The 25506-nt window shown below is 43.3% G+C and overlaps 1 protein-coding gene across 1 annotated transcript in view; it reads left to right on the forward strand.

The window, feature by feature from the left end:
• The window catches only part of DSCAM (DS cell adhesion molecule), a 386044-nt gene extending 366112 nt beyond the window's left edge, over positions 1-19932 (forward strand). Inside the window, exon 31 of the mRNA XM_030234233.2 lies at positions 19029-19932. Within this exon, the coding sequence (XP_030090093.2) occupies positions 19029-19372 (344 nt within the window). The 3' untranslated portion in view covers positions 19373-19932. The remainder of the gene's footprint in view (positions 1-19028) is intronic.
• Positions 19933-25506: the final 5574 nt, after the last annotated feature.

The raw sequence follows: 25506 nt of genomic DNA on the forward strand, positions 1-25506 counted from the left end.
ACACTTTTATAAGTTTGGTCAATTTTAATATTGGGGGTTAATTTTCCAATTACAGCTTCAGGTAATGAAGTTATTTACCCCATGCTTGCTCCCCAAACTCAGTTTTGTTTCCATCTCTCAGGGCCTGAGGCAGTGAGGTGTCCGTGATCCTCAGGCCTGGAGAGGAATTGTGTCTGACCAAAATGGGAAAGCAGCAGCTCACACTGTCTATGGAGTTTAGAGTTGTACACTAAAGGATTGCAGGCTTACAAATATATGATAAATATAAACTCTAAAATCCAAATCCCAGCTAATGGAACATGTGAACATATTCTTCCACATACAAAAAACATGGGAATTTAGGAGCAGGAAGAGGCTGGCTGAGCCATCAAATCCACTCCTCACACTTGCAGCCATCAGGCCATTGACCCTCCTGGGATAAACAGACCATATGTGGGTGCATCTGCCCATCTCCAGCTCCAACCAGCTCTAATAAACCCTGTCTCACTGTGCTGCTCCGTGCTTGGGAGCAAAACTGGCTCTCATTAACTCTCATCAAGACAGATTGCAGGAGATGAGCTTGTCCCTTCTGCCTTGTGCCTTGCCAGACTTGTAACAACCCTTTGGTGATGTCCTGGGGCTGTTCCACTCTCTCTTTTTGACATCACCTAATATCAAACGTGGGATATCTAAATCAGGAGAGAACAAAAAAAAGGAGAAAATTAAGGCTTCAGCTCCTTGCTGCCTGAAGATATGCTGCCATGTATTTACAAGGGTTAAGCCATGGTGTGCACCAGCCAGCCTGCTTCTAAATTTGTTATCAAAGCCTCCAGAATTCATCAAAGCTGCTGAAACATAAATTGTACTAAATTAAAAAAGAAGAGACTAGGAAAAAATATCAAGACCACAAAAACTAAATAACAAAAAACCATAAAACACCTAAACTATAACCAATCATATAATCTAAAATTACAAACAAAAACAAATCACCAAAACAAAAACACAGATCAAAAAATGTATGCTTAATAATTTGTAAAATATATATATATATATATATATATATATATATATATATATATATATATATATATATATATATAAACAATAAACAACCTCTATTTAATCATATAATCAGTTATACAGAAATCCTAAATTTCCCTCAAAGGTACTGGAGGTACATCCAACTCTTGGGCTCGATCACATTTCCAGATCACAAACATGGTGTTTCTACTGATACTTTAGTTCCCAACAGCACAGGCAAGTTATTTGTGGTACTCTGAGATCAAGCAGGTTATAAAATCTCAGAAGATTTGTCAGTCTTTGTTACAGGATACAGGATGTGACACAGCAGAGTAGGATTCAAACAGGAAAAAGGCATAATTATATTTGTTTGCTTTCTGAAAACACAATTTATTTTATTTCTCTTGCATTATTTATTTTATTGTATTTTATTTTGCATTTTTTATTTTATTTTACTCTTTTTTTTTTTTTTTTAATTTATTTTATTTTATTATACAGTTTTGCCAGTGTGAGTGCTGCTACTCAGATCCACAGAAAGTAATCAGAGGTGCTGCTCTGTGTGAAAAGAGTAATGAATAATCTCTGGAGGGTCTTTTGTTCAACAGTCACCATAACAAGCAGTGGTTGTGGCGACAGAGGAATGGAAGGGAGGCAATGGGATCAGGAAGGGTCATTCAAAAGCAGGAACACTGAAAAGAAAGCATCAAGGGTTTGGCTGGAGAAAGCTACAAGAAAACTGTGGGAAGAAAAAGCCCAAGGAGAAGAGAGACAGTTCTAATACTCCAGGCAGGAAATTAGTGTGTCACACAGATAGATAAGAGGGAAAAGAAGTAAGAAATAAAGTAGTGGGAGAAATTGCTGATTTCTGTGTAGTCACAGGGTAGAACCACAAACCCAGGAGCTGTAGAAATAGATAAAGATAGGAAGAGTTTTCATTTCTAGCTCCAAAGGAGTAAGATAAATATTTGTCTCTACTCTGCTAAAGGGAAGCATCTGCATTCACAGCTAAGTCAAAACTGAATTCTTTCCTTCCAAGCAGTCAACAGATATTTTTTATCATTTCTTTAACAAATATCTTGCTCTCTTTCCTTTCATGTTCCAAATACATTACTTTTGCATATTTAGTATTTGGAAATATTCTAATATATTCCATATAAAGCTGATTTTCTTGAGGGCAGATAGAAACAAAATTTGGTCCCTATGCTTGAGTAAAAAATCTTCCAGGGTTGGAACAACCTTAGGGCCCCTCCAGTGATTTACAGACTTGTAGTCATGTTTAGCTCTGTTATTTTTATTGGCTTTATTTTTTTTCCTTACTTTTCTTGATTAGCTTTAGCTCTCCTTTGCAGCAAGGAAATTAAATGTATTATAAAATTAATAATTAGAGCTTCATTACCTTGAAAGAATAATTGAGTGTTCCAGTGGGGCAATTTGAATGTTGCCCCATAAATATTGAATAATGCACTATTAAAGGTCACTTTATGAAGGGTTTTAAACAAAACATATGGATGGAAAGAACTTTCAGCAGTAGCAGAGAGACCAATATTTTAATGTTCAAGTCAGTAAGGAAACACTTACTGGGCATGTTTCTTCTTTTATCCACCGCTTCAGAAATTTGCCAGAGGTAATTTTTAATTCAAATATAATTCATCAAAGTCATTCTCCATTTAGGGGTTGGCAAAGAAATAAAAAAAATCTTCAGGTATTTGGTTTCAGTAGACAAGAACATTTGAGATAAATCACTGTGCTGCTTCAGCACAACTTTATTCTTCCTTGAAGAAAATCTTTTCTTTCAAGAGAACTTTCACCTGTTTTAATGGTGCTTTTCTTCTCAGCCAATTCAATTTTCCTGGAAAAATGTCACTTTCAATCACTTCTGCCTATTCTACCTAATGTCTGTCCTCCCTTTTCAAACTGCTGCCTGTTGCATCTTAGGGGTGCAGTAAAGTTTTGAGAGTTTGCAATAAGTATTATTTGTTTTTCAAAATAATTCCCAACAATTACAAGACAGTCTGAAGAAAGACTGTGAGAAAAAAACTTATTTTGATAAATGGGGAATTTGGAAATGAATCCACCCAATAGCAAAGCTGAAAATTAACTTACAGAAGGTAACTCTCAGGAGTTTGCTGGTGAATTCCTGGGGATGGAGATGAGGCTCAGAGGTTCCTGCATCTTCCTTTTTGTCCTTCTCTTAGACAGGAGTGGCATTTGCTTTTCTCCAGTCTTCAGGCACTTCTCCCAATCCCATGATCACTCAAAGGTTATTGACAGAGACTTCAATGGGATCTGCCAGTTCCCTCAGCCCTTGTAGCCACATTCCATCAAAGTCCATCCACTTACACATATCCAGTTTGTTTAAACATTCCCTGACCTGATCCTTGTCCACCAGAGCTGAGTCTCTTGCTCCAGACTGTTCCACTGATCTCTTGGACCTGGGATTCCTGAAGGCTGCTCTGGCCAGGGAAGACTGAGGCCAGTAAAGTATTCAGGGTCTCAGCCTTTTCCATGTCCTGTGTCACCAGGTTCCACTCAGCAGTGGGGCCACACTTTCCCTGGCCTTCCTGTTGTCACCATAAACTTACAGAAGATTCCTTTCCCCTTCCCCTTTCCCTTCCCCTGTCCCCTTTCCTCCCTTCCCCCTTCCCCTTCCCTCCCTTCCCTTCCCCCTTCCCTCCCTTCCCTTCCCCCTTCCTTCCCTTCCCTTCCCTTCCCTTCCCTTCCCTTCCCTTCCCTTCCCTTCCCTTCCCTTCCCTTCCCTTCCCTCCCTTCCCCTCCCCCTCCCCTTCCCCTTTCCCTTCCCCTTTCCCTTTCCCTTTCCCTTTCCCTAACCTTCCCAAACCTTCCTCCCCCTTCCCCCTTCCTCTCCTTTCCTCTCCCATCTTTGACAACCCTGGACAGATTCAGCTTCAGCTGGGTTGGGGCTTTCCTAACCCCATTTCTGAATGTTTGGAAATGTTTCTCTATTCCATCTGGGTTTTTCTTGCCTGCTTCCATCCTCTTAGGCACTCCCTCTCTGTGTCTGAGTTTTGCCAGGAAGTTTTTGTTCATCCACAGAGTCCTCCTAAAATTTTTGCCTGAGTTTCTGCTCACTGAGCTTGGAGAAGGGGATCCTTGAATATCAACCAGCTCTCCTGGACAGGAGGATGCTTCAGCTGATGGTACAAGCAGCTGTAGATCTTTTCTGCATCATTGTGCTCACACCAGACCAAAACTTTCAACTATATGGAAAGCATTTTTTTAAAACAGTCTTCAATTAAAAAAAAAAAACCAAAACCTTCAAGAGTTTCTCTGAGTTTTCAAAAGGAAATGGAACATGGAAGTAGGATATTTTTTAATTAATTCCAACATTTGGTGTTTTGAAAGCATGTCCCACACATCCTTGTGTTCTCATCTTCACAAAACCCCAAGCAGATTTTTGGAAAAAGATAAGATTGGAACAGATTTTCAGAGCAGCTGTGGCTGCCCCTGGATGTGACATTGTTCACAGGGGTCCCAGGATGAGGGAAGAGATGAGAATCTTGACTCCATGTTCCAGAAGGCTGATTTATTATTTTATGAAATACATTATATTAAAACTATACTAAAAGAACAGAAGAAAGTATTTCATCAGAAGGCTGGCTACGAATAGAAAAGGAAACAATAACAAAGGTTCAGACTGACTGAGATGGTCTGAGAGAGCTGGGCTGGGATTGGCCATTAATTAGAAATAACCTCATGAGACCAATCCCAGATCCACCTGCTGCATCCCACAGCAGCAGATAAGCATTGTTTACAGTTTGTTCCTGAGGCCTCTCAGCTTCTCAGGAGGGAAAAATCCTAAGGAAAGGATTTTTCATGAAACATGTTGGTGACACCTGGATCCCTGGCAGTGCCCAAGGCCAGGTTGGACACTGGGGCTGGAGCAGCCTGGCACAGTGGGAGGTGTCCCTGCCATGGCAGGGGTGGCACTGGACGTTCTTTAAGGCCCCTTCCAACCCCAACCATTCTGAGATTCTGTGATTATTTGTAGTTTGTGCCTCATCATTAACAACACCACCACTATTTTCCCTTTTATACCATCCCATTACAAACTGCCAAGCAAACTGGAATTGCTGCCTAACAACAGCCTCTGCACAGCTTCCCCAAAGTGCAGGGATGGATGCAGACCTGCACATGAGGTGTTGGGGACTGCACAGAGCTGTCAGACCTCATCTGCCCACACCTTGAATGTGACTGCCTGTAGATGGTGACATTTTTCAGGAAGCCATCAGAATAGTCATGTGTCCCAGGAGGCACCTTAAAAGAGAAAACTGAAGCAGTAAAAACAGCACAGCAGGATTTTACAGCTGTGGGATAAATGCCATCCTTCACAAAAGTGGATCCTCTCAGCTCCTGTGCAGTGTTAAAATCCTTCAGCCTGTAAAAATGGTGGCAACACATTGTTTTCATTGCATCTTTCTCAGCATCAAAACTCCCAGAAATCTGGGATTTGGATTTTTGTTCTCCTCCCCACAGCTGTCATTAACTACCAGTCTGGTTTGTAAGATTAGGTCCTCAAGGAATCATTGAAACAGAGCAAAACTGAGGCAATTTTTCATATAAATATTCATAAATTCCAACAGTTGTAAACCCAAGTTTACCAGTGAGGTTGACAAATGAGTCAGTCCCTCATCCTCCAAGAAAGGGACAGAAAATGGAAAGAAATGCACTCTCTTCCTATCTCCCACTGTGCCATCAAAGAGTCTGTAATGTAGAAAAATGGAAGATAATTGTAGAGGTTCAAAGAGGTTTATAATAATGTTCCTTTTTTTTCTGTTTTAAGAATAATAATCACAAATTGAGTTATCATAACAGTTATTCTTCACTGCAATAAACATTGCTGGAGCAGTTTATTAAAAATAGATTCCCATTATTATAATTTTAAATCTCAGTAATAGCCTTAGCCAAGAAGCCTGTTGGGTTTTTTTTCCTCTTTACTCCTAAATTATTGTGCTGGAGAAAAGAACCACTATTAACTGGGAAATATTTTGATATTTTTGCATCCCAAGTACTATTTATGTCTGGGGTTCTTTTGTGGACAGACCACTTACTTGTATCCCCTAGCAATGAAGTTCATGCTTGGAAGGAATAACATCAGACAAAGGCTTGAATGGGAAATATCTAGAAAAATTTCATTTCTTTCAATTTGCAGAAACTTCCTTTCCCACGGGGGGTACTGCAAAATCAGACCCCCAATTACATTTTTCTCTTTTGCTAATCAGCAGTAAAAAGAACCTTTGATTATATTTGACATTGCCCTTAAGGGTTTGTTTGACTACAAACAAATTTCTCTACCTGATGTCACAAAACAAGTTCAAGGTAATTTTTGACCTTCCCACCTCCTCAAAAGTGGAGAGAGATCACATGAAGGACTGAAGCATCCCAAATATGATCCCGGAGAAGAAATGTCTCTCAGGGATCTCTAGTAGACTTGGAAACCCATTTAAAGCATCCCAAGATTTTATATCTCAGAACTTCCTCTACAAACTTTCAGCTGGGGAAAGGGACCAGTCTGGAAAGAAGCCTGCTCATGAGTGGAGAGAAATGGCATTTTTGGAGAGGCAAACTCAAAAAAACAAAAAAAGGTTTTCTAGGGACTGATTTCACAGCCATGAAGATTTCAGGGACACCCCACTCTCCATAGGGAACCTTGGTGCTTTCCTGGGTCCTTCCACCTGCACAAAGCAGGGGCTCCCCTTCTCCCAGCCCCTGCTCCCCTGGAAGCACTTTCCTCCTGCTGTCCTTGTGTTCTTGCCTGGTGAGCAAGAACATTTCTCTCTTCTCCATTTTCCATTCCTTCTCCTTGTCCCCCATGTCCCAGAGGAGTTTGGCCAGCTGATATTGCCTTTTAACATCAGCCAAGGCCAGGCCAGGCCTGCTCCCAACCAAGACTTCACCATCCAGATTTGGGCACTTTTTGGGTTTTTACAGCTGGGCACCTCAGTTCAGCAGCCCTAGTCTAGCCCTTAAACCTACTGCATATTAACTAGAAAAAAATATTGATTTAACCTCTCCAGCTTTGCTGGATGACCAGGTTCTCTCAGTTTTTCAAATGCCTTAATTAGCATTTTTGACCCAATTTAGAAGTTTCTCGCTGTTTTGACTAATCCTGATGATTGAACAGCAAAGCCTTAATGTGCAGACAAGCCTTGAGCTAAAGAATGCCAGTACTTTATTAAAAGATTTACAAGAGTCCCTTAAATGCAGTCTGGATATCACCTGCAGTGCCTACATGTTGTTTTAAACACCCAAGTCAAGAAACAAATCTTCTTTTCCAGAATTCAGTTGCTGCAGCTAAAAATAATCTGCTTAGCATAATGAGAAAAATAGGAACCAGGCAGCAATGGAAGGCACAGTATTTTCCCAGTGTCAGCCCCAAGATGTGAACTGTTTTTCTCTGCCCTGTGAGTTCAGGGTGAAGGAGCTCTCTCCCCCTGACACAGTGATTGGAGTCCATTTAGGGACTGGATTTTTGCTGCTGACAGAGCTCCACTGCCTGTGACTGAATCCACACAAATTCAGCCACAGGGGATTCAGCAAAGGCTGGCACTCTTGCAGCTCACCTTTAGCCTCCTTGCCCCATGCCTACTATATCATCCTGACTGGAAATGGGGAATAATTCCATGAGTTCCATGGTTTCCAGATCTAAAACTGAATTTCTTGAAGATGCAGAGGAATCTATGTATCTTTCTGGTGTTGTTGTTCAGAAATCACAAAGCAAAGTACAAAAAGGCTGAGGTAAGGGTTGTTTTCTGTTTTGATTTTATATTTGCACTGTCTTGAAATACAGAATATATATAATATATATATATATAAAATATATATATGAAATATTTGAAATAGAATATATTTGAAAAATATGAATATTTATAAATATGAATATTTATACACACACTGTGTATGATGTGTATACAGAACAAAGAAATCCCCATCCTGACTCTGCAGTGGGAGACTAAGATCCAGTTTTGAGAGAAGTACATAAGGAGACAAATCAAAATAAGCAGGTGGAAAAACAGAAGGAGAGGCACAGAGTGGGGAAAAAACCTTCTTGCCTACACTTTTAACAGTAGCAAATACTCTCAGCATGACTGCTAATTTGTACATATACTTATATGGTGTATCCTGAAATTATTCCCTCAGATGAGCATCTCTAATGTTTTCATATTAAATCCTTCTGTGCATGGAACACCTTCTCTTTGTTTTCTGCTGCACTGTTGGGAAAGCAGGAGCACATCACAAAAAGACAGGCTGTGCCATTTGCTGCTTATCCTAGAAATGGCACATCAGTGATGAGAGGAAATTGCCTTTATCTTGTCTCAGGTTTTATTTCTGTGGAGTATCAGGAGCTTTTTCTCCTTCAGCTGAGAAAAGCTGAATGTTCTGCAGGGATGAAAACCATTTAATTCTGCATTTATTTTGATGTGACTACATACTTGATATCATTGGCTTTGGTTTTTATTCTGGTGGATTTGCAGACAGGAAGCCTCACACTGCAGGTTTTTTAACCATGCCAGTACAATAAAAATGAACTTAAACAGGTTCAGATCAGAAGCTGAAATATTCTGGGATCAGAAAGGAAAACAGTATCAGTGTGAATCTTGACTTTAAATAGGACAGCTGTTCAGTTACAAGGCTTCTGTGCTATTGTGATGTGGAAGTCTCATTTTTGGTACTTTAGGAGATGTCTGCAACACAAATACAAATCATTGGTGGCACTGGAACAGGTTTTCCAGAAAAGCTGAGGCTGCCTCATCCCTGGATGTGTTCAGAGCCAGGCTGGACTGGGCTTGGAACAAGCTGGGATAGTGGAAGGATTTGAACCTGAATGATCTTTAACATCCAACTCAAACCCTTCTGTGAGTCTGTGATTAAAGTAATGTAAATTATTTTTACAATTGTCACCTCTGAATCTGTGATACTGGAGTTAGGAAGAATTTTTTAATTAGAGGAGAGAAACAAGTGCACAAGTGCTGCCAATTCCTCAAAGACACTGTGAGGAATGTGTAGCAAAAAAAAAAAATCTTTTCCTGTTGCTTCCTAATTTATTCTTTATTTTGATTTCAAAATTAACACTGACTTTGGAAAAAAATCAGCATCCAAAACTGTGTTGTTTCAGGATACTTTTGGGGTTTTACTTCTATTTTTTCTAGACTAAAATTTGCACATTAAGGAAACCCCCTCCCCCCAAGAATGCCCATTTTCTACCTTTTCATTAGCAAAAAAGTCTTACTAAAAGTGAGCAGTTTTTAAATTTTAATTTAATTTTGGTTTTCAGAAGTGGATTATTTGCTTTGTGGTCCATATATATAGATATGTGTATAGCTAGCTAGCTAGATAGATATGTATGTATTTATATATATATATATATATATATATGAAGGCAGCAGCTATTAGACTACCCATGTTGTAGCTTTAGACACATTTGACTGAGCTGTAGTTACTGAAGAGCTTTATGCCTTAAGCAAGGATTACATTTATCAGTAAATTTATTTTCAGCTACTTTCATGTTCTTACAGTCATAACTTCAATACTGAATTGTTAAAACTACCAGCAAAAGTTCCAAATCAAACCAAAGATGCTGTGTCTACTTCAATTAACAGAACAGATATTTTAGAACACTTCTAACTTGAACCTCACTTCTATTAAAAACTAGATTTTTAATTTTGAAAATGCCAAATGATTTCACCTGTGCAGTGTTGGGACACAGTGTGTGTGATTTTTGCTGTCAGTCAGTTCAAGGCTGGGGTTTCCATCCAGACAAGAGCAGATCCAGCCCTGCTTTAAGGTCCTTGCAGACATTTACAGCCATCCCTGATTTAATTAAGTCAGGCTCTGTTGTTCCCCCGTGCCAGGAGGACCTGAGTGTAACCTGAGCTCTACAGGAGAGCTGGCACAACCACACCTGAAAATGGAAACCAAGCCTTACCTGCAAGGAAGGTCAAGCTTGTGCTCTTCTTGGAAATTAAAGCAGGAAATCATATCACTAGAGAAAAAAACCCTTGTTTTTACCAGTCCTGATCTGGCTGTAGTGATGCTCTGTGCCATCCATGGAGGAGCTTTGTGTGCTTTAAAGCACAGCTCTGCAGGTGGATTTCAGCATGGAAATGTTCAGCATCCCTAATTTAAATGGGAGAGCTGTGAGAACCCCTGGTCCCAGGGGGTTAATTAACAAAAATGCAATGCTGCACCTCGCCAGCACCACTCAGGGGATTCAGACTGATGGACTTGGGCAGAGTGAGTTACAGAAATTCCTGCAGAACTCCCCCCTAACTCAGCAGAGAGCAGGGCAGTGCTGATGTTGGTTTCCCTGCTCTGCCCAGCTCTATGAGCAGCATTTTTGCTTTCCTGTTGTTGTGGCATGGTCAGGTTTATCCCTGAATTCACAGGGATGGCTCAGAGCCTGATGTTGGAAAATCCCAGTTCTACAGAGCAGGATAACTGAGAGGCATTTTAAAATACTTTATTCCATTATCAGTTTCACAGAAGGGTGAGACACAAAAGATGTAAAACTCAACACCATTCTATCAGAAGCCACCCTATTTCCTGCTTACAATACCCTAGAAATGTTTTTCAGCCTATCAGCTTTTGCCACACAATGCTGCTAATACTTCTACCACCACCTATTATTTTGAAAATGCCAAATAATTTCACTTTCACAGTGTTGGGACACGGTGTGTGTGATTTTTGCTGTCAGCCAGCCCAAGGTAACCAGCAGCAGGGGTTTCCATCCAGACAGGAACAGATCCAGCCCTGCTTTCAGGACCTTATCAATAATAGGTCACCTATTATTTTACCCCATGTGGTCTTGCTACAATGCATCTTTCACAGTTCTAATTTTCAAAAATACCTGGGTTTTTTGCAAGACTATATTTTGAAACTTTTTTCTAGTTCAATCTCTCTCTCAACCATGTCATCTCTATTCCATGGCCTTCCTAAGTCAGCACACCTTTTCTCAAAGTTTGCATACAGATGTACAAGATTCTCTGAGCTTTCAGTCAGGTTTTGGGAGTCCTTTACAAATCCATTTCTCACACCTGGAGAGGTCAACAGAGCAGCTCCTGCTGATTCCAGTGAACCCTGAAAGCTCCTCACCTCTCCAGCCTCTGTGCTGACTCCAGGCTCCCAGCACATCTCAGGAATAATCCTGTTTCCATGGAGCCACCATCGATTGAACCCCCAGCTGAAGAGATGTATAATTGAGCAGCTTCTGTTCACTGCACCCAGGAGCAGCAAATGAGTTTGAAAAGTCCAGCCTTGCTAACCAGGGGCACCTCACCAAGGTTTCCAGCACAGTTTTCCAAGTTTTCCCAGCCACTGGCAGGAGAGTGCTGTCTCAGAACATCCTTAAAAATGCATGAGGCCGCTTGCGTGACAAGGCACAGACAGGAAGGGAGCTCCTGGCCTTACCTTTCCTGTCACCATTTCATTATTTATTGACAGATTTGCTGCCTTTAGTCCTGGAGTGGGTATTGATTTACACAGTGAGGGCCCTTTTACATGTTTTTATAACTTAGACTCCTCATTAAATCCAAGCAGGAAGGGATCAGTTGTGCAGGTGCAGCAGCCCTGTGAGGCTGGACATCCACATGGCTTATCCATAGGGTCTAAATCTGTCTGACCCCTGGAGGTAATCAATTTTTCCTTTCTTACTCAGCTCAGTGTCAGAGAAGCCCTCAAAAAATACATCAGTTCCCCTTAAAGTTACTTCTGGAAAGGACAAAGCATCTGGCAGGTCTTTTGAAAGTGCAGCACTGTGTTAGAGTTAAGTTCTGCTTAGAGAAATGCAAACCAAAAACGTGCTTGGATTCCTGTTCCATTAGATCTTCCAGGAAGAGGTAACAATGTGATAATCAAGGCTCCTGCCATCCTCCCAGGCAGCTGCACAGCCTGTTATGCCAGTGGAGTTCAGATGGATGATCTCAGTTCAGCTACAGCAGTCATGCTTTTGCTTTAAGACATCTTGATCAAAGGCTTTTTTCTTGGAATCAGAAGGCTTAAATCTAAATAACAAAATGAATCACCTTTTAAAAAAGAGAAAAAAATCCACATTAGTTGGAATCCTCATTTTCAGTCACTTAAACCTAATCTCCAGTAAGTAGAAATCAATTTAAAGTCTTGCTGAAATCAATAGAGTCAGTGATTTATAGCAGTAGCAAATTTGGCTCCTGAACTACAGATTTCCTGATACCCTGGTGTTCCTTAAGAGATAACTCCAACCATTGTAGTCAACAGCAACTGTTGTTTTTATTTTGCTCTGTGAATCACAGCTGGTATTTTGAGTATTTTTATGAAAATGCCAGTTCTAGCAGACTGCAACAACATTTAACAAGGTGTTATGGATCTCCAAACCATCCATGAGGGTGCAGTTTTGGTGTAGAAAGTTATAAAGTACAGCCCTGCAGGGGTGACAGGGAATTCTGATTTCTCCAGCTAGAAATGGGAAACCTGGCTATTTCTTTTTTCACCTTTTTAGGTGAAAAATATAACCAGCAGAAGGGTGGGGTGTTTTACTGCCTGCTGAAACACAGAGAGAAGCCCAAGAGGATGTGATGCTGTGGGTCAGAGAGCCAGGAAGGGCAGGGTGGCAGCTGAAATGAATCCTGCATTCAGTCAGTTTAAAAGTACCCCCTAAATGCTGAGCACTTTAATCATTTTTCCTGGGCACCTGAGCAGAGGTTGAAGCTGCTGTGGAGAAGGGAAGGGCACGTGCTGCTGTCACAGCAGCTTTTTCACTAATGAGGAAGCTGTGCCCTGTCTCCTCCTTCCTTCCTTTCCCCTTCTGCTGCTTGGCTGTTCTCAGGCCTTCTGCCATTTATTCTGGATCACCTCAGAGGATTTATAAATCCAGTTTTTGTCTTGAAAAAGGGGCCTCAGCAGGAGCCTGTGTGTGCTGATAATGGTGTGTTCCTGTTGACAGAGAGCAAGCTGAGATTCTCACTCATATGGCCAGTCAGAAATTTGCATGTGAAAATTCCATCTCCATTTCCATTACTGAAAAACACTGGCTCTAGAAATTGGAGCCCTGGCATTCAAGGCACTCTTCAGAAATTTTTACTCTACTTGTGGCATTTTGCTGCAAGAAAATAACAATTATCCAACAAATTGGGAAGGCAGCTCCGCACTGAGCAGATCCTGGGACCCGTAGCAGCCAAGCAAGGCTGCTACAGGACTGATCCTCCTCACCCCCCCTTCTTGGCTGAGCAGGACACAGGGCCAAGCTAAGCAAATAATTGGCTTTATTGCTCATTAAGTGTGTTTGTCCTGGTGCTGCAGAGCCCTGCAGGTGAGGGGATGGTTTCAGCGCAGTGCGGACCCGAGATGGACAGGGAGGGAGCACCAGCAGGTTTCCAGCACTGACAGCAGCAATTGTGAGAAATGTTACTGCTGCTATCAGCCTGGCTTCAGACCAAGCTGCTGCTGTCCAAGAAAGCTTTGCCTGCTAAGTTTTTAATGGTGTGTCAGTTCTGGATGTGACAAAGGCCTCTGAGCATCACTTACACTCGGTTTTTTCAGCAAACCTCTCACCTTGTCCTTGCAAACCCTTCACTCTTTCCTTGTTTCTAATGCAGGTGTTCCCTCACAGGCAGTCTTTGTCCTGAAAAACAGCCTGTGAGTAGCAGCAAAGGCTTCACTGATTTATTTACTGTGCTAGTGAGCTGGAAAAACCAACTGTAATTTTTTAATCAGCATAAACCTGAGCTTGGAACTACATCAGCAGCTCTGTCTCCTTTGCTTCCTTTCAAAGGAAAACACAACATCCCATCAGTGCTTCCCCTTCCAAAGTCAGCAAAGCCAGGAGATGCCCAACAGAGCTGGACTCCACCTGCACACAGCACTTGTACACCCCCAGCACTGCACAAGGTCTCAATTTGCTCCTAAATCGACATAATTACATCAGCACCTTCCCTGAGCTAACAGGGCTGCAGGGACTCAACCCTGGCATGGTTTCTGATGCCATGGAATCATCCCAGAGAAATCTCTGAGAGCTTTATTTTTGCCCACTCACTCTTGAAGCAGGATGTGTGAATGCCCTGTTCAAGCAGTCTCATCCTTACCTTTGTTAACTAAAACACCCTGTCACAGGCACCAGCCCTGCTTCTCAAAACTTTCTGAGATAATCTCTCAAATAGCACAGAATTTCCTCCACATGGCAACCACAACTTGAAAACCCTCAGGCTGTCACCCTCACTGATGGTATCTCTGTTGGAGTGTTGTGAAGACAAATTGCTTTTGCTTTAGTGGAGGCTCTGATTCAGGAGAAAATGCATTGACCTCTCATGTAAAAACTTGGTAAGAGCATCTTTTTTTGCAGTCTGTGATGATCCTTGTATTGAAAATAGCACAAATCCTTAGAAATTTTTTTTCCGGAGTAGATGAAAGCAAAAAGAAAAACACCATGCAAGCTCCCTGGCATTTGAAAGAGGAATGAGGTAAATCTTTTGGGAGAAAGGAGTGCTTCTCAGCTTGGTTTAGTTCTGCAGACGAGACAGCTATCTTGAATAAAATCCAAGAAAAATTCAGCAGGGATGTTTTTCCCTGCATGTAGCCTGTCAAACTCATCCCAACCCTTCCCACACCTGAAGCTGACCTCTGGAATATGGCTAAAAATGTCTGTTGGTTTTTTTGCAAAGTGTTTTATATCAGCTTAGTTGTACTGAAATAAGGATAAATTATTTTTATTCAGTGTTGCATAAACTCAGAAAATACTCCCTTTTTGGTAGAATGTGTTGCTTATTGTAAATATCACAGTTAAGTGACTTTTAGCATTTGTTGCAAGTATTTATTTGAACTAACATTTTCTTAAATGTACCATACTAAATAATTCATTAGAGGGCTGGCCATTAAGGAAAAAAAAAAAAAAAAAAAGATTGAGGTAGCTCTGGCTTAAATTGCATCATTCAGATTTGACTGGGTGCTTATTTCTGTACAAACTCAAGGTTCCTATACAGCAAATCCTCCTCTCTTAAAAAATTGCAGAATCACTGAAAGGTCAGGGTGGGAAGGGACCTCTGAAGATCATCCAGTCTAAACCCCATTTTTAAAAATGCATCAGAAAATGGTAGTTTTAGAATGTCTTTTGTACTAATTAAGCCAAAATGCATGAATTATTAAACATGCTCGTTTACAGTGCTCATGCACTTGAAAGGTTTGCTTTCATTACTAATAAGGCACAAACATAGCTGAAAAGAGGTAATTAGAGCATCAAAGGCAATGAACCATCCTGAAACTTCATAATGTTTTGCCCAAAAAAACATCATTCAGCTGAACAGCAAGAAACCAAAAAATGCCTACACTGTTGTGTCCAGAGGATAAGAACCAAAGTCTACCCAAGCAGCTCCAGAGATCCAGCAAGAAACCTTTTTTTTCTGCACAAAAAATACCTTCAGAATTGATGTAGGAATGGCAAAGGTGAACCCCCGTGGTTACATTTCAAAGATTGTGTTTTCAAGTCAGAAACCCATTAGTTCTTCTAAATCAAAAACTTTTTTTTTTCCATCCTGTTTCAACCCTAGCACAGAAGGAAAAAAGTTCCATTCTCAAAATTTTTCTTTGCCAGTGATTTTAATAATGTGCCCTGTTTTATAAGCAGTTGCAGGGAGAGATGCTCCTTGCAGATGAGAAGGAGCACTGACGCTTTTTATGATGGGAAAATGTGTACATCACATCAAATAATGAGGGCTCTGCATAAACCATGTCAGAGATTGTGCTTTGAGTACCCAGCTTTGGAGAACAAGTTACACTCTGTGGTTTCTCATTACTGAAATCCTGCTGGAACTTTGCCCCCAGACATTTAGAAAATTGCAGTAAAATGACTGCATATTGTTTACACAGATTATTGACTGTGCTTTCTTATGTAGATTTAAGGAGGGGGGTGGGAAAGGTCTTTTTTACATAGCTCCAAGCTCCTAAATACACTTGAGAAATGTCTAGACAGCAGCTTAAAAACCAACCTCCATCTCTGTAAGGTTCAATGCTCATCTTTTTTGTAGTCCACTGATACCTATGGCTCTCAAGAAGCAGCAAATGTGCCAAGGCAGAACCAGCCCCATGAGGGACCCACAGGGAGCTGTCAGAGAGCCACGCTCCAGCTGCTGCTCCACACCAGCTCCTTCCTGGAAAGCCAAAAAAAAAAAAAAAGCAGGAAATGCAGAAGAAAGAGGGAGCAGGTGTAAAATGTCCTGGCTGGTGTTAACAAGGCAGTGGCAGCCCCTCACAGGCAGTGGTGGGTGACAGACACCTTTGGAAAAAGGCCAGTTGTTGTGGGAAATGGAAACATGGAGTGGCTTGGGTTGAAAGGGAGAGCAAAGCTCATCCAGTGCCACCCTGCCATGGCAGGGACACCTCCCACTGTCCCAGGCTGATCCAGCCCCAGTGTCCAACCTGGGCACTGCCAGGGATCCAGGGGCAGCCACAGCTGCTCTGGGCACCCTTTGCCAGAGCCTGCCCACCCTCCCAGGGAACAATTCCTAATTCCCAAGATCCCATCTAACCCTACTCTCTTTTAGTTTAAAGCCATTATTCCTTGTCATATCTCCCCATGCCCGTGTCCCAAGTCCCTCTCCAGCTGTCTTAGAGCCCCTCCAGGAACTGGAGGGGGCTCTGAGGTCTCCCTGGATCCCTGTCTTCTCCAGGCTGAACATCCCCAGCTCTCCCCTCCTCTCTCCACAGCAGAGGTGCTCCAGGATTGAGTTCAACACAGAAAATTTTTCCTCCTCTGCTTGAGCTGAGGAACCCCAATGGAGCATGGGAGTGGGAGAAAAACCCCCCTTTTCTGACCCCAGCAGTATCTAAACATTCCTGGCGAGAGGGAAGTCCTCACTTTGGCATTAGAATTAGTCCCAAAGCTCTCACACCTGCTGTTGCCATCTCAGAGGTGCATTTTGCTGGCCCTGACAGTGAAACCCCCACAGCTGAGGCAGCCAAACCAAGCTCCTCAAAACCTCCATTGGACAGAGGGCAGGGATGTGGGGAGCATCACTCTCACTCCTACACTCCTCCCCCTCTCCCTCTGGGGAGGAGTGGGGCAGGAACAGAACACAATTCTCCAGAATATCACAGTGCTGCACAAGGTACAGCCACAGGGGGCAAGTGACACAAGAACTTCCCGTCCTGCTGTCTCCTCCCTCACAGGGAACGCTCTTTGGAGCAAACCAACCCCACAATTGCATTTTGGAAGGACTTGCACTACAAGGGGATGCAGAAGCAGATGTGACCAGGAGGTCTGGGTGCCAAGGGGACAGGACAGGTGTTGGACAGCACAGATGTGCCCACAGGAAGCTTGGCTCAGTGCCTGGAGAGAAGTGCAGTGAGTTGGTGCCTCCCTGCTCCTGTGTCCATGTCCTGCTGTCCTTCATCCCAGCAGCAGCAGCAGCAGCAGCAGCGTTGCTGTCTCAGCTGAAACAGGCCTGACATGCACAATTGTGCTTGGCATGAAAGGCACTGTAGGAGAACCAGGTAAACCAAGGAGTAAAACCAATTAAAGTTAACACCAGCCATTTCTGAAGAAGCAATCAGTGTGATTACCATGACAAACCTCCCCCTCTCCCTCCAACTCCACGGTGTGTGTCAGGCTCATCTTGAGATACTCCCATCTTACTCCACGGGGGTAAAACACCACGTGCTGTGAGCCTGTGCTGGAGATGCATCCAGAAAAAAACATATGGTGTTAGACTGTGCCTGAGGGATTTCTATAGGAATAAACAAGGATTCTGGCCAAATGCAACTCCTCAGCAATTCTCTGTCTGTGACCTGGAATTACAGAAGAGCAGATGCTGTTGGTCTTTTAGCTAAGACTTGCAGTGCCTTGACTTACGTGGGAAAGCAGAGGACCTGTTTTATTTTAGGTCATTGGACAGCTTTTAGCTGGGCTAGAAAGAACAAAATTGTTAAACATAGTTTTATTATGAAGAACTGCTTTCCTGGTCTGTTGTTTATGCCACTGGCACAGGTCAGCCTTAATTTCTCCTGCTGCAAATAGCTCATGGAGAGCTACACAGGTGGTGTGGTGCCAAGAGACTCCTGCTTTAAACATTCAGGATGCATCCCATCTGTGGATGAGACTCTGGGTTTGATATCAGCCATAAAAAAAAAAGCAGCTCCATACCTGCAGAGATCTGTAAAGAAAGGAAAATACTGTTCTGAATTTTCCTGTAACTGTGCTTTTTTTTCATAGATAGGTGAGGTTACACCATTAAATATTTTTAGAAGGGAATGTCATTATGTGCCTGATTGCCTCTCATTTCCTTGAAGGAACATCATGAATGCCTAACAGGCCCAGGAGTCAGGAGAAATAATGAATAAGAAGTTTTCTTGACAATACAAAGCAGAAAGTTGATGCAAGAGCTCAGGTGCCAGTCCCAGTGCGTTTTGTTACCACAAAACCAGCAGCATCTTGGTGGTCACAGTGGTAAAAAATTATTAGTGAATTGAACACAGTGATGATGGTTGGCAGTTAAGTTTTGTTATATGAGGACAAGAATGTTTCTGTTTTAGTAAGAAATCTCTTGAAGACTACAGCCTTAACACTCTTACACCCATTTTAAATAGTTTAGTCATTCTGCTCAAGACTGGCACTCATTAATTGGAATTGTGAAGGTTTCCATTTAAAATGGAAAATAAAAATCGGAAATTTACTGAGCCTCCACATTTTCCAAGTTTTTGACAAAGGAAAACCAAGACCTTTTCTTTTCAGATTTTGAGAAAAAGCTCCTGGTCTTTTCATTTTATCTCCTTCATGCCGTGAGTGCATGTAACGAACACTGCGCTTCTCATTCCATTGTGACAGCAAATATTAAGAGTGAATTCTTGTGGATCTGCCCAAAAGGAATTTGTTGCACAATTCTGTAAGATCAGAGCACAGTAAATGGCTGACAAATAATCTGTCAGTCACCAGTTCTGATCACAGATCCTTCCCTCTGGCGGCCAAACCGCCTCGAGTTACTCTCGCCGGGTGAGCGCCGCGCAAGGCACAGCCCAAAATAAAATCTCTCTTCTCCCTTTTGCCTCCCCAGGTGATCTCATGCATTTGCCACCCTACCTTAGGATGGACTTTTTATTGAACCGTGGCGTGCAGGGCACGAGCAGAGACCTAGGTTTGGGGCAAGCCTGCTTGGAGCCACAGAAAAGCCGAACCTTGAAGCGTCCCACCGTGCTGGAGCCGATCCCCATGGAGACATCCTCCACGAGAGATGTCCAGTCATGGCAACCTGGTGCTGTGGCAACGTTACCTCAGCGAGAAGGAGCTGAGCTAGGACAGGCTCAAGCAAAAATGAGCAGCTCCCAAGAATCCCTGCTGGACTCCCGGGGCCACTTGAAAGGAAACAATCCCTACGCAAAATCTTACACCCTGGTATAACGAAAAGAGCATGGCTGGACAGTGGCTGTAAATATTTACACTGAAAAACAAAACAAAACAAAACAAAACGCCCAATGAAAGCTACCTTTTTTTTATTGAATTCCAATATTTATAATTAAAGAAGAAGATTGCCAAAATATTTGACAAAAAAAAGAAAAATAATAATATGAGCGACAGACAGTGCAAAGACTCTCTTGCTTTTTTTCTGTCTGAGTGTGAGCTTCATCTGACTGGACATCTGAATTTTTGGGTAAAAGAGTCCAGTTTTCTGATCTTCACAAGCGTTTGTGTTTTTACTGATTTTCTACGAAGTGCATGGAGACTTATCAAAAACATTTTAACTGGAAGTTCCATCAGACAAGATTTAAAAGGGAAAAAAAAAAATCACAAAAAAAAAAAATCACCCTCTTTGTGAATTCAACAGGAACATTGATTTGGAAAAACGAAAAGTCTTTTGTCATGTTTGCACTTTTTTTTTTTAATTAGAAAATGGGTCCTTGATTGTTCTTTTTTTTTGTTGTTAATTAGGATGAGTGATGTCAGTGGAGTGAGGAGATTGATTTGGGTTTTTTTTTAATATTAATTTAATGAGACACTCTTTGCATTTTGTCTATGCGAAATAAAAGGGTCTTCTGCCTTTATTTGTGATGTCTGCTTCCATCACCTTTTGCTGTGCTTTTCCCAAAGTGTGATATCATGTCAGTGCCATCCTCTGAGTAATGTCTTCTTGTGCCTTGGGAAAAAAGAAAAGGAACTCAGGGGTCACATTTTTGGAAAAAAAATTGGGCTTCACTTTTTTTCTGCCATGGGGCAGAGGCAGAAGGGTACAAGCCCTGAGTGCTCTGAACCAAAATCACCCAGGACTCTCAGCATTTGCTCCATTTCACACCAGCAGGCTTTGGTTGAGCTTCAATATTTTTTGGATCACAGGAAATGTGTTGACGTTACTTTACTTCCTCCTCAGAAATGGATCTTTATTCCATTTGGGAGCAGCTCTTATGGAAATTCTTTGCTTACGTAAGGACCGGGGTGGAAAAAAACCAACAACTTTTCCCATAATAGGAAAAATGGGAGGAAAAAAGTTATTCCAGGTCTTTCTCTAGAGGAAAAAAAAGCTTGTTACGTGGGAGCTGTCAGCTCGTATTACTTTGTTGCATCCTCTGATTCCATGAGAAGTGATATTGCTTGTTTTATGCAGAGCATAAATGATTGAGCACCAAAGTCAGTGTTTTTAACACAACAGCTTTGCTAAGTGCCTCCTTGTGTGTGTCCTGGCTGCTTTTGCGTGCCCTGGCCAAGGCAACACAGCAGAGCATCCCAAATTGGTGCCAAAGTGTTGTTCAGTACTGGCTGGAGGTGCCAGCTGTGCTCTGGCAGCAGCAGAGCTCGGAGTGCTCGGGCAGGGTGGGAGCTCCCCAGGATTTCCGTGGCTGTGGGCATTGTTAACACAAACATTTCTGCACAGTGCTCAACCCAGATTGTTCTAAAACACAAAAGTGCAGCAATGAGTGGTTGTTTTGTCACTGGTTTTGATGGGATTGTGCTGTTGAAAGGGCACTAAGTGAGCCAAGTACTGTAAGTGTCTTGAAATGAACCAGGTTGTGCTTGCACCCATAGCTCCACCAAGCCCAAGGGCTCAAGGTCTGCAGAGCTGAACAGAAGAGGCCAGATGAAGACATCCTCAAGGTATGTATTCCTCCTAGACCTGCAGATTGCTGAGATGTCACTCAGTTAAGGGATCAATCCCCATCTAGCCTGCATGTCTGACCAATACGGTCATAAAACATTAAAAATTGTTTTAAAGTGCACCAAAAAATAAACAAACCAAACCAACCTCCCCCCTCCCAAAAAAAACCCCAAACAACAACAAAAAAAATTAACAGCCAACCTTTTGCCTCCAAACCAGAAATTAAAAATGTAATGTTAAGAATTACCCATGAAGTATTTCCAAACAGAATGAAGTAACTATCTATTAGCACTATGTTTTAGTTGATGTGGGGCTGTTCAGTCAAAGGTTGGGCTCAATGATCTTGAAGTTCTTTTCCAAGCTTAACAATTCCATGAAAAAAAGATTAAGCTATTCGTTTGCTTTGGTTTCATGTGTTATTTCTCTTTTCCACAGAGAAAAATGGTGTTAATAAGAACCTAATTAAAACATGCAGAAAGAAATTTCTTGTACTATTTCCCGTTGAAAAAGCACAGAAAATGAAACTTTTATAGAAGATTTTGGGGCAATTCAGTCCTATTTCATTCCCTCAAAAGTCTTTCTGCTGTGCTCAGCTTGAGGTGGATGGGGCATTAGCACTGCATGTAGAAATAAAAATTGATTTACTCAGTAGCATTCAGGACTTTAGAGTCTCCAAACACTTTCATATTCTATATTCAAAGCTTCCTCCTTGTCCTCTGCAAAAAGGTGAAAAGCTTTTGGACAAAATTGAGGTTTGGTACATTTATTCCTGTGGCTGTTGGCTTCCCTCAGGCACAGGGGTGATGGGTCCTGTGGCTGCCCATCAAAACTTCAGTGACAGGCAAGAATGAACCAGCAGTGGAGGCAGGAAACAGCCACATTTTAAACTCCTGATGCCTGCTGATAGTGGAAATATTCCAACATCTCCCTACATCTACATTTGGCTGATGATCTGGAAAAGTGTCAACCGTCCTTGACTTAATGAGACTTCCTCCTCATCTGTATTCAATGTGCCTGCTAATATCCATCCTCCTTATGAACTGAGGATGCCTTTGGGGGGCTCATATTCAAATAAATCCACTGCAAGTCTCCTGCTGGTTGAAATCAGAGTGGAACAGGGCTGCTGCTTCCCACAGGAGGCCGGGAGCAGTGGGAGCCTGGCTTGGTGCCCACATCCCGGCGGATCCGCAGCGTGTGCAGCTGTAAACACAATGTCCTGGTCTGAACAGACAGGTGTCTGCTAAGGAAGGCAGGAGCCTCCCCTGAAATGGAAAATGTAAACCCCCTCCCTCTAAATTATTATAATTTTGAAATTAAAAGGCTCTCAGGCAAAGATATGGGAGTAGGAATAACAGTTCTTTATTAGGGAAAAAAAAATACAAATGCAATAGTACAGACAAAAAACAACACTGCCAGAGTCAGAGCATGCCCTGCCCCCTGTGTGTCAGGGTGGTGGCACAGTCCCATCCCAGGGGGTTTCAGGGTGGTGGCACAGTCCCATCCCAGGGGGGCTCAGCCCTCCTGCAGTGCCAGCTGTGGCTCTGCTGGAGCAGGGATCCTGCCCAAGGGGGGAGTTTTCCTCTGCAGCTCCAGGGCTGCTGGAGATGGGCCTGCTCTCCCTCTGGGAATGCAGGGCAGCAGAAAGCTGCTCCTCTGGGAATGCAGTGGACAAAGGCTGCTGGGCTGTTCCCAGGGCAGATTGGATCCAGGTAGGAATGCTTGGCTCTTCCCCTGGGCAGAGCATCTCCCATGGGATGGTGGAATTTGATCAGCCCTGCAGGGACACTCCCTGGCCATGGACAGCAGAGATCTCCTGGAGGGAGGATGGGCTGTGGGAGAGATAAAGAACAAACTGCCCCAGGAACAGCAGAGAACTGCCCAGCTCTGACAGATGGGAATAGAACACACAGCCCCATTTCCAACCTAAGACATACAACATGGTTCCCTTGGCTTGGGGCTTTCATTGGCTTTTTCTCTTCCCAGCAGATAGATAAACACAGGGCAGGGGCTCACAGGGACTGCCTGTTCTACTCCCATCCAGTCCAGACAGAGGGATCTTTTCTCGGATCAGGGCTGGGAGCAGCCAAGCTCCTGCTGGATGCACTGAGCTGCAGGACCCAGCAGCTGATGAAATGAGCTGATGTGTCTCTGCCAGCACCATTTTAAACACTGGAAGAGAACCATCAAAATCCATGGATCCTGTATGCCTGCATCCTGGCATGTGAAATGCTTAGAATTGTGGAATCGTGAAGGTGGGAAAAGCCCTTCCAACCCATCAAGTCCCAGCTGTGCCTGATCCCCACCTTGTCCCCAGCCCAGAGCACTCAGTGCCACCTCCAGGGGACACCTGCAGGGATGGGCACTGGGCACTGGGCAGCCCCTGCCTGAGCCCCCTTTCCATGGGCAAATTCCTGCTGCTGGCCAAGCTGAGCCTGCCCTGGCCCAGCCTGAGGCCGTTCCCTCTGCTCCTGTCCCTGTGCCCTGGGAGCAGAGCCCGACCCCCCCGGCTGTCCCCTCCTGGCAGGGACTTGTGCAGAGCCACAAGGGCCCCCTGAGCCTCCTTTGCTCCAGGCTCAGCCCCTTCCCAGCTCCCTCAGCCCCTCCTGGGGCTCCAGCCCCTTCCCAGCTCCCTTCCCTGCCCTGGACACGCTCCAGCCCCTCCAGGGCTCTCCTGCAGGAGCAGAACTGGACCCAGCCCTGAGGGACCCCAGCACAGAGGGACAATCCCTGCCCTGTTCCTGCTGGACACACAATTCCTCATCCAGGCCAGCTGCCAGGGGCCTCCTGCCCACCTGGGCACACAGCTGGGCTCACCACTTCCCCCATTGAACCAAATGCCCTCTTGGAAAATATTCATAGAAAATATTCATAGAAGTGAAAACAACAATTGGCATCAGCAGGAGCTCTCCAAAGAAAAGCCCTGAAGGTATCAGAACATCAGGGTATCAGTGTGAGGACTTCTTGGCCAAAACTGGGACTCCATCTTAGTCCCCAGGGCGATCAGAGACTTTACTTCAAAAGATGAATTTAAGAACTAAAATTCTTCCCTGTCCTCTGTCTCCTAGAAATCATACATCCTGAGAGAGACTCACTCTTTTGCACATTACACTCTTCCTCATCCCCCAACCTCAGCTAACCCTTTAATGACTCACAGATAGCAATTAAGTCTCCCTTTTTGTCTCAAGTGAGTTAGCAACTCCCTCACTCCTGCCTTTTCTAAGAACCCTTTTATCCTTTATTCCATCACTGTTTCATTTAAATTGTCTGATTAACACGATTGCAGTTTAACTCGGTAGAGCTTTTCCCTCTCCTTGTTTTCAGGTTGAAACTTGCTTTTCCTATCCAGAACCAAAGAAATTTTGACTGTGTAAATGTTTATCTTTTGGCCATTTAGTTTTAGCCAGGTGAGCTCCACAGCACTGGTGCCACAGCTAAGAAAAGTCAGGAGTTTGGAGCAAGGTGAGGTATTATTTCATCAAATAACACAGTTGAAAAACAAACAAAACCACCCTGGGCTGCCATCTGAGACAAAAGAGAGTCCAGAGGAGCTTTGTATGACCAGATTTCCCATTTTCCCAGGTAGCTGGGGAGATGATACAAATCCCTAGCTTGCAGGTGGACAACAGGTCTCTTCTTGAATCCAGTGATTAGGGGTAAAAGTCTCCAGATTCTGATACCCAAAACTCACTTTGGCAGCACAGTCAGGTTGGGTTTTTGCTTGGGTTTTTATTTTGGGGGATATCTTTTTCATTCTGAAGATATGAACAGCCAAGAAGTGGGAAAAAGGGGCAGCTGGACAGACAAACTCTGCCAGCACGTTTTCCTGAGCAGGCTGAAAAACTCTCCCAGGGAAGGAAGCTTTATTTTAAAAGGAAGGAAAGGTAGAAGGAAGGAAAAAACCCATACAGCCTGCTCATAGTTTTAGTGCTAGTCAGGTTATTCTAGGTCACAGCAGTTGCTTAATGGGCTCTCTTGGTTGACTATGAAGCATTCCAGCAGGGAAAAGAGAGTGCTTTTCACCATTAATTTTCTCTGAGCTTGCCTGAGCCTCCCAGGGGACAGCTCCCCTCCCTGCCCAGAATGAAAATGCCTTTGTAGGAAGCTCAGGAGCCCAGCACACCCTGCTCCCACTGCTGGGGGCTCCTGCAGAGCACCTCCCTGGGGAGGGGGCTGGACTTTCCCAACTATTCCTCCTTTTTCCACAGTGAGTGGTGTGCTCATTGGTTTCAGGGTTTCAGGACAGAAGGTGCTAGAATGGACAAAAAAGGCTCTATAACGATTTTCAGGGTTGACAAAAGCCCTGCAAACTTCCCAGCAGGAATTCAGAGTTTGGCATGGGGGCTCCATACCCTGCAGCACTCTCCTCCTGGCTCTGCCCTCCCAGATTAAGAATTTTCCCCTTCACAGGAACCTGATTTTTGGGCCAGATGGTGGGCAAGGGGACAAG

Source organism: Serinus canaria, chromosome 1, assembly GCF_022539315.1.
Source record: "Serinus canaria isolate serCan28SL12 chromosome 1, serCan2020, whole genome shotgun sequence".
In the NCBI taxonomy this organism is placed as follows: domain Eukaryota; kingdom Metazoa; phylum Chordata; class Aves; order Passeriformes; family Fringillidae; genus Serinus; species Serinus canaria.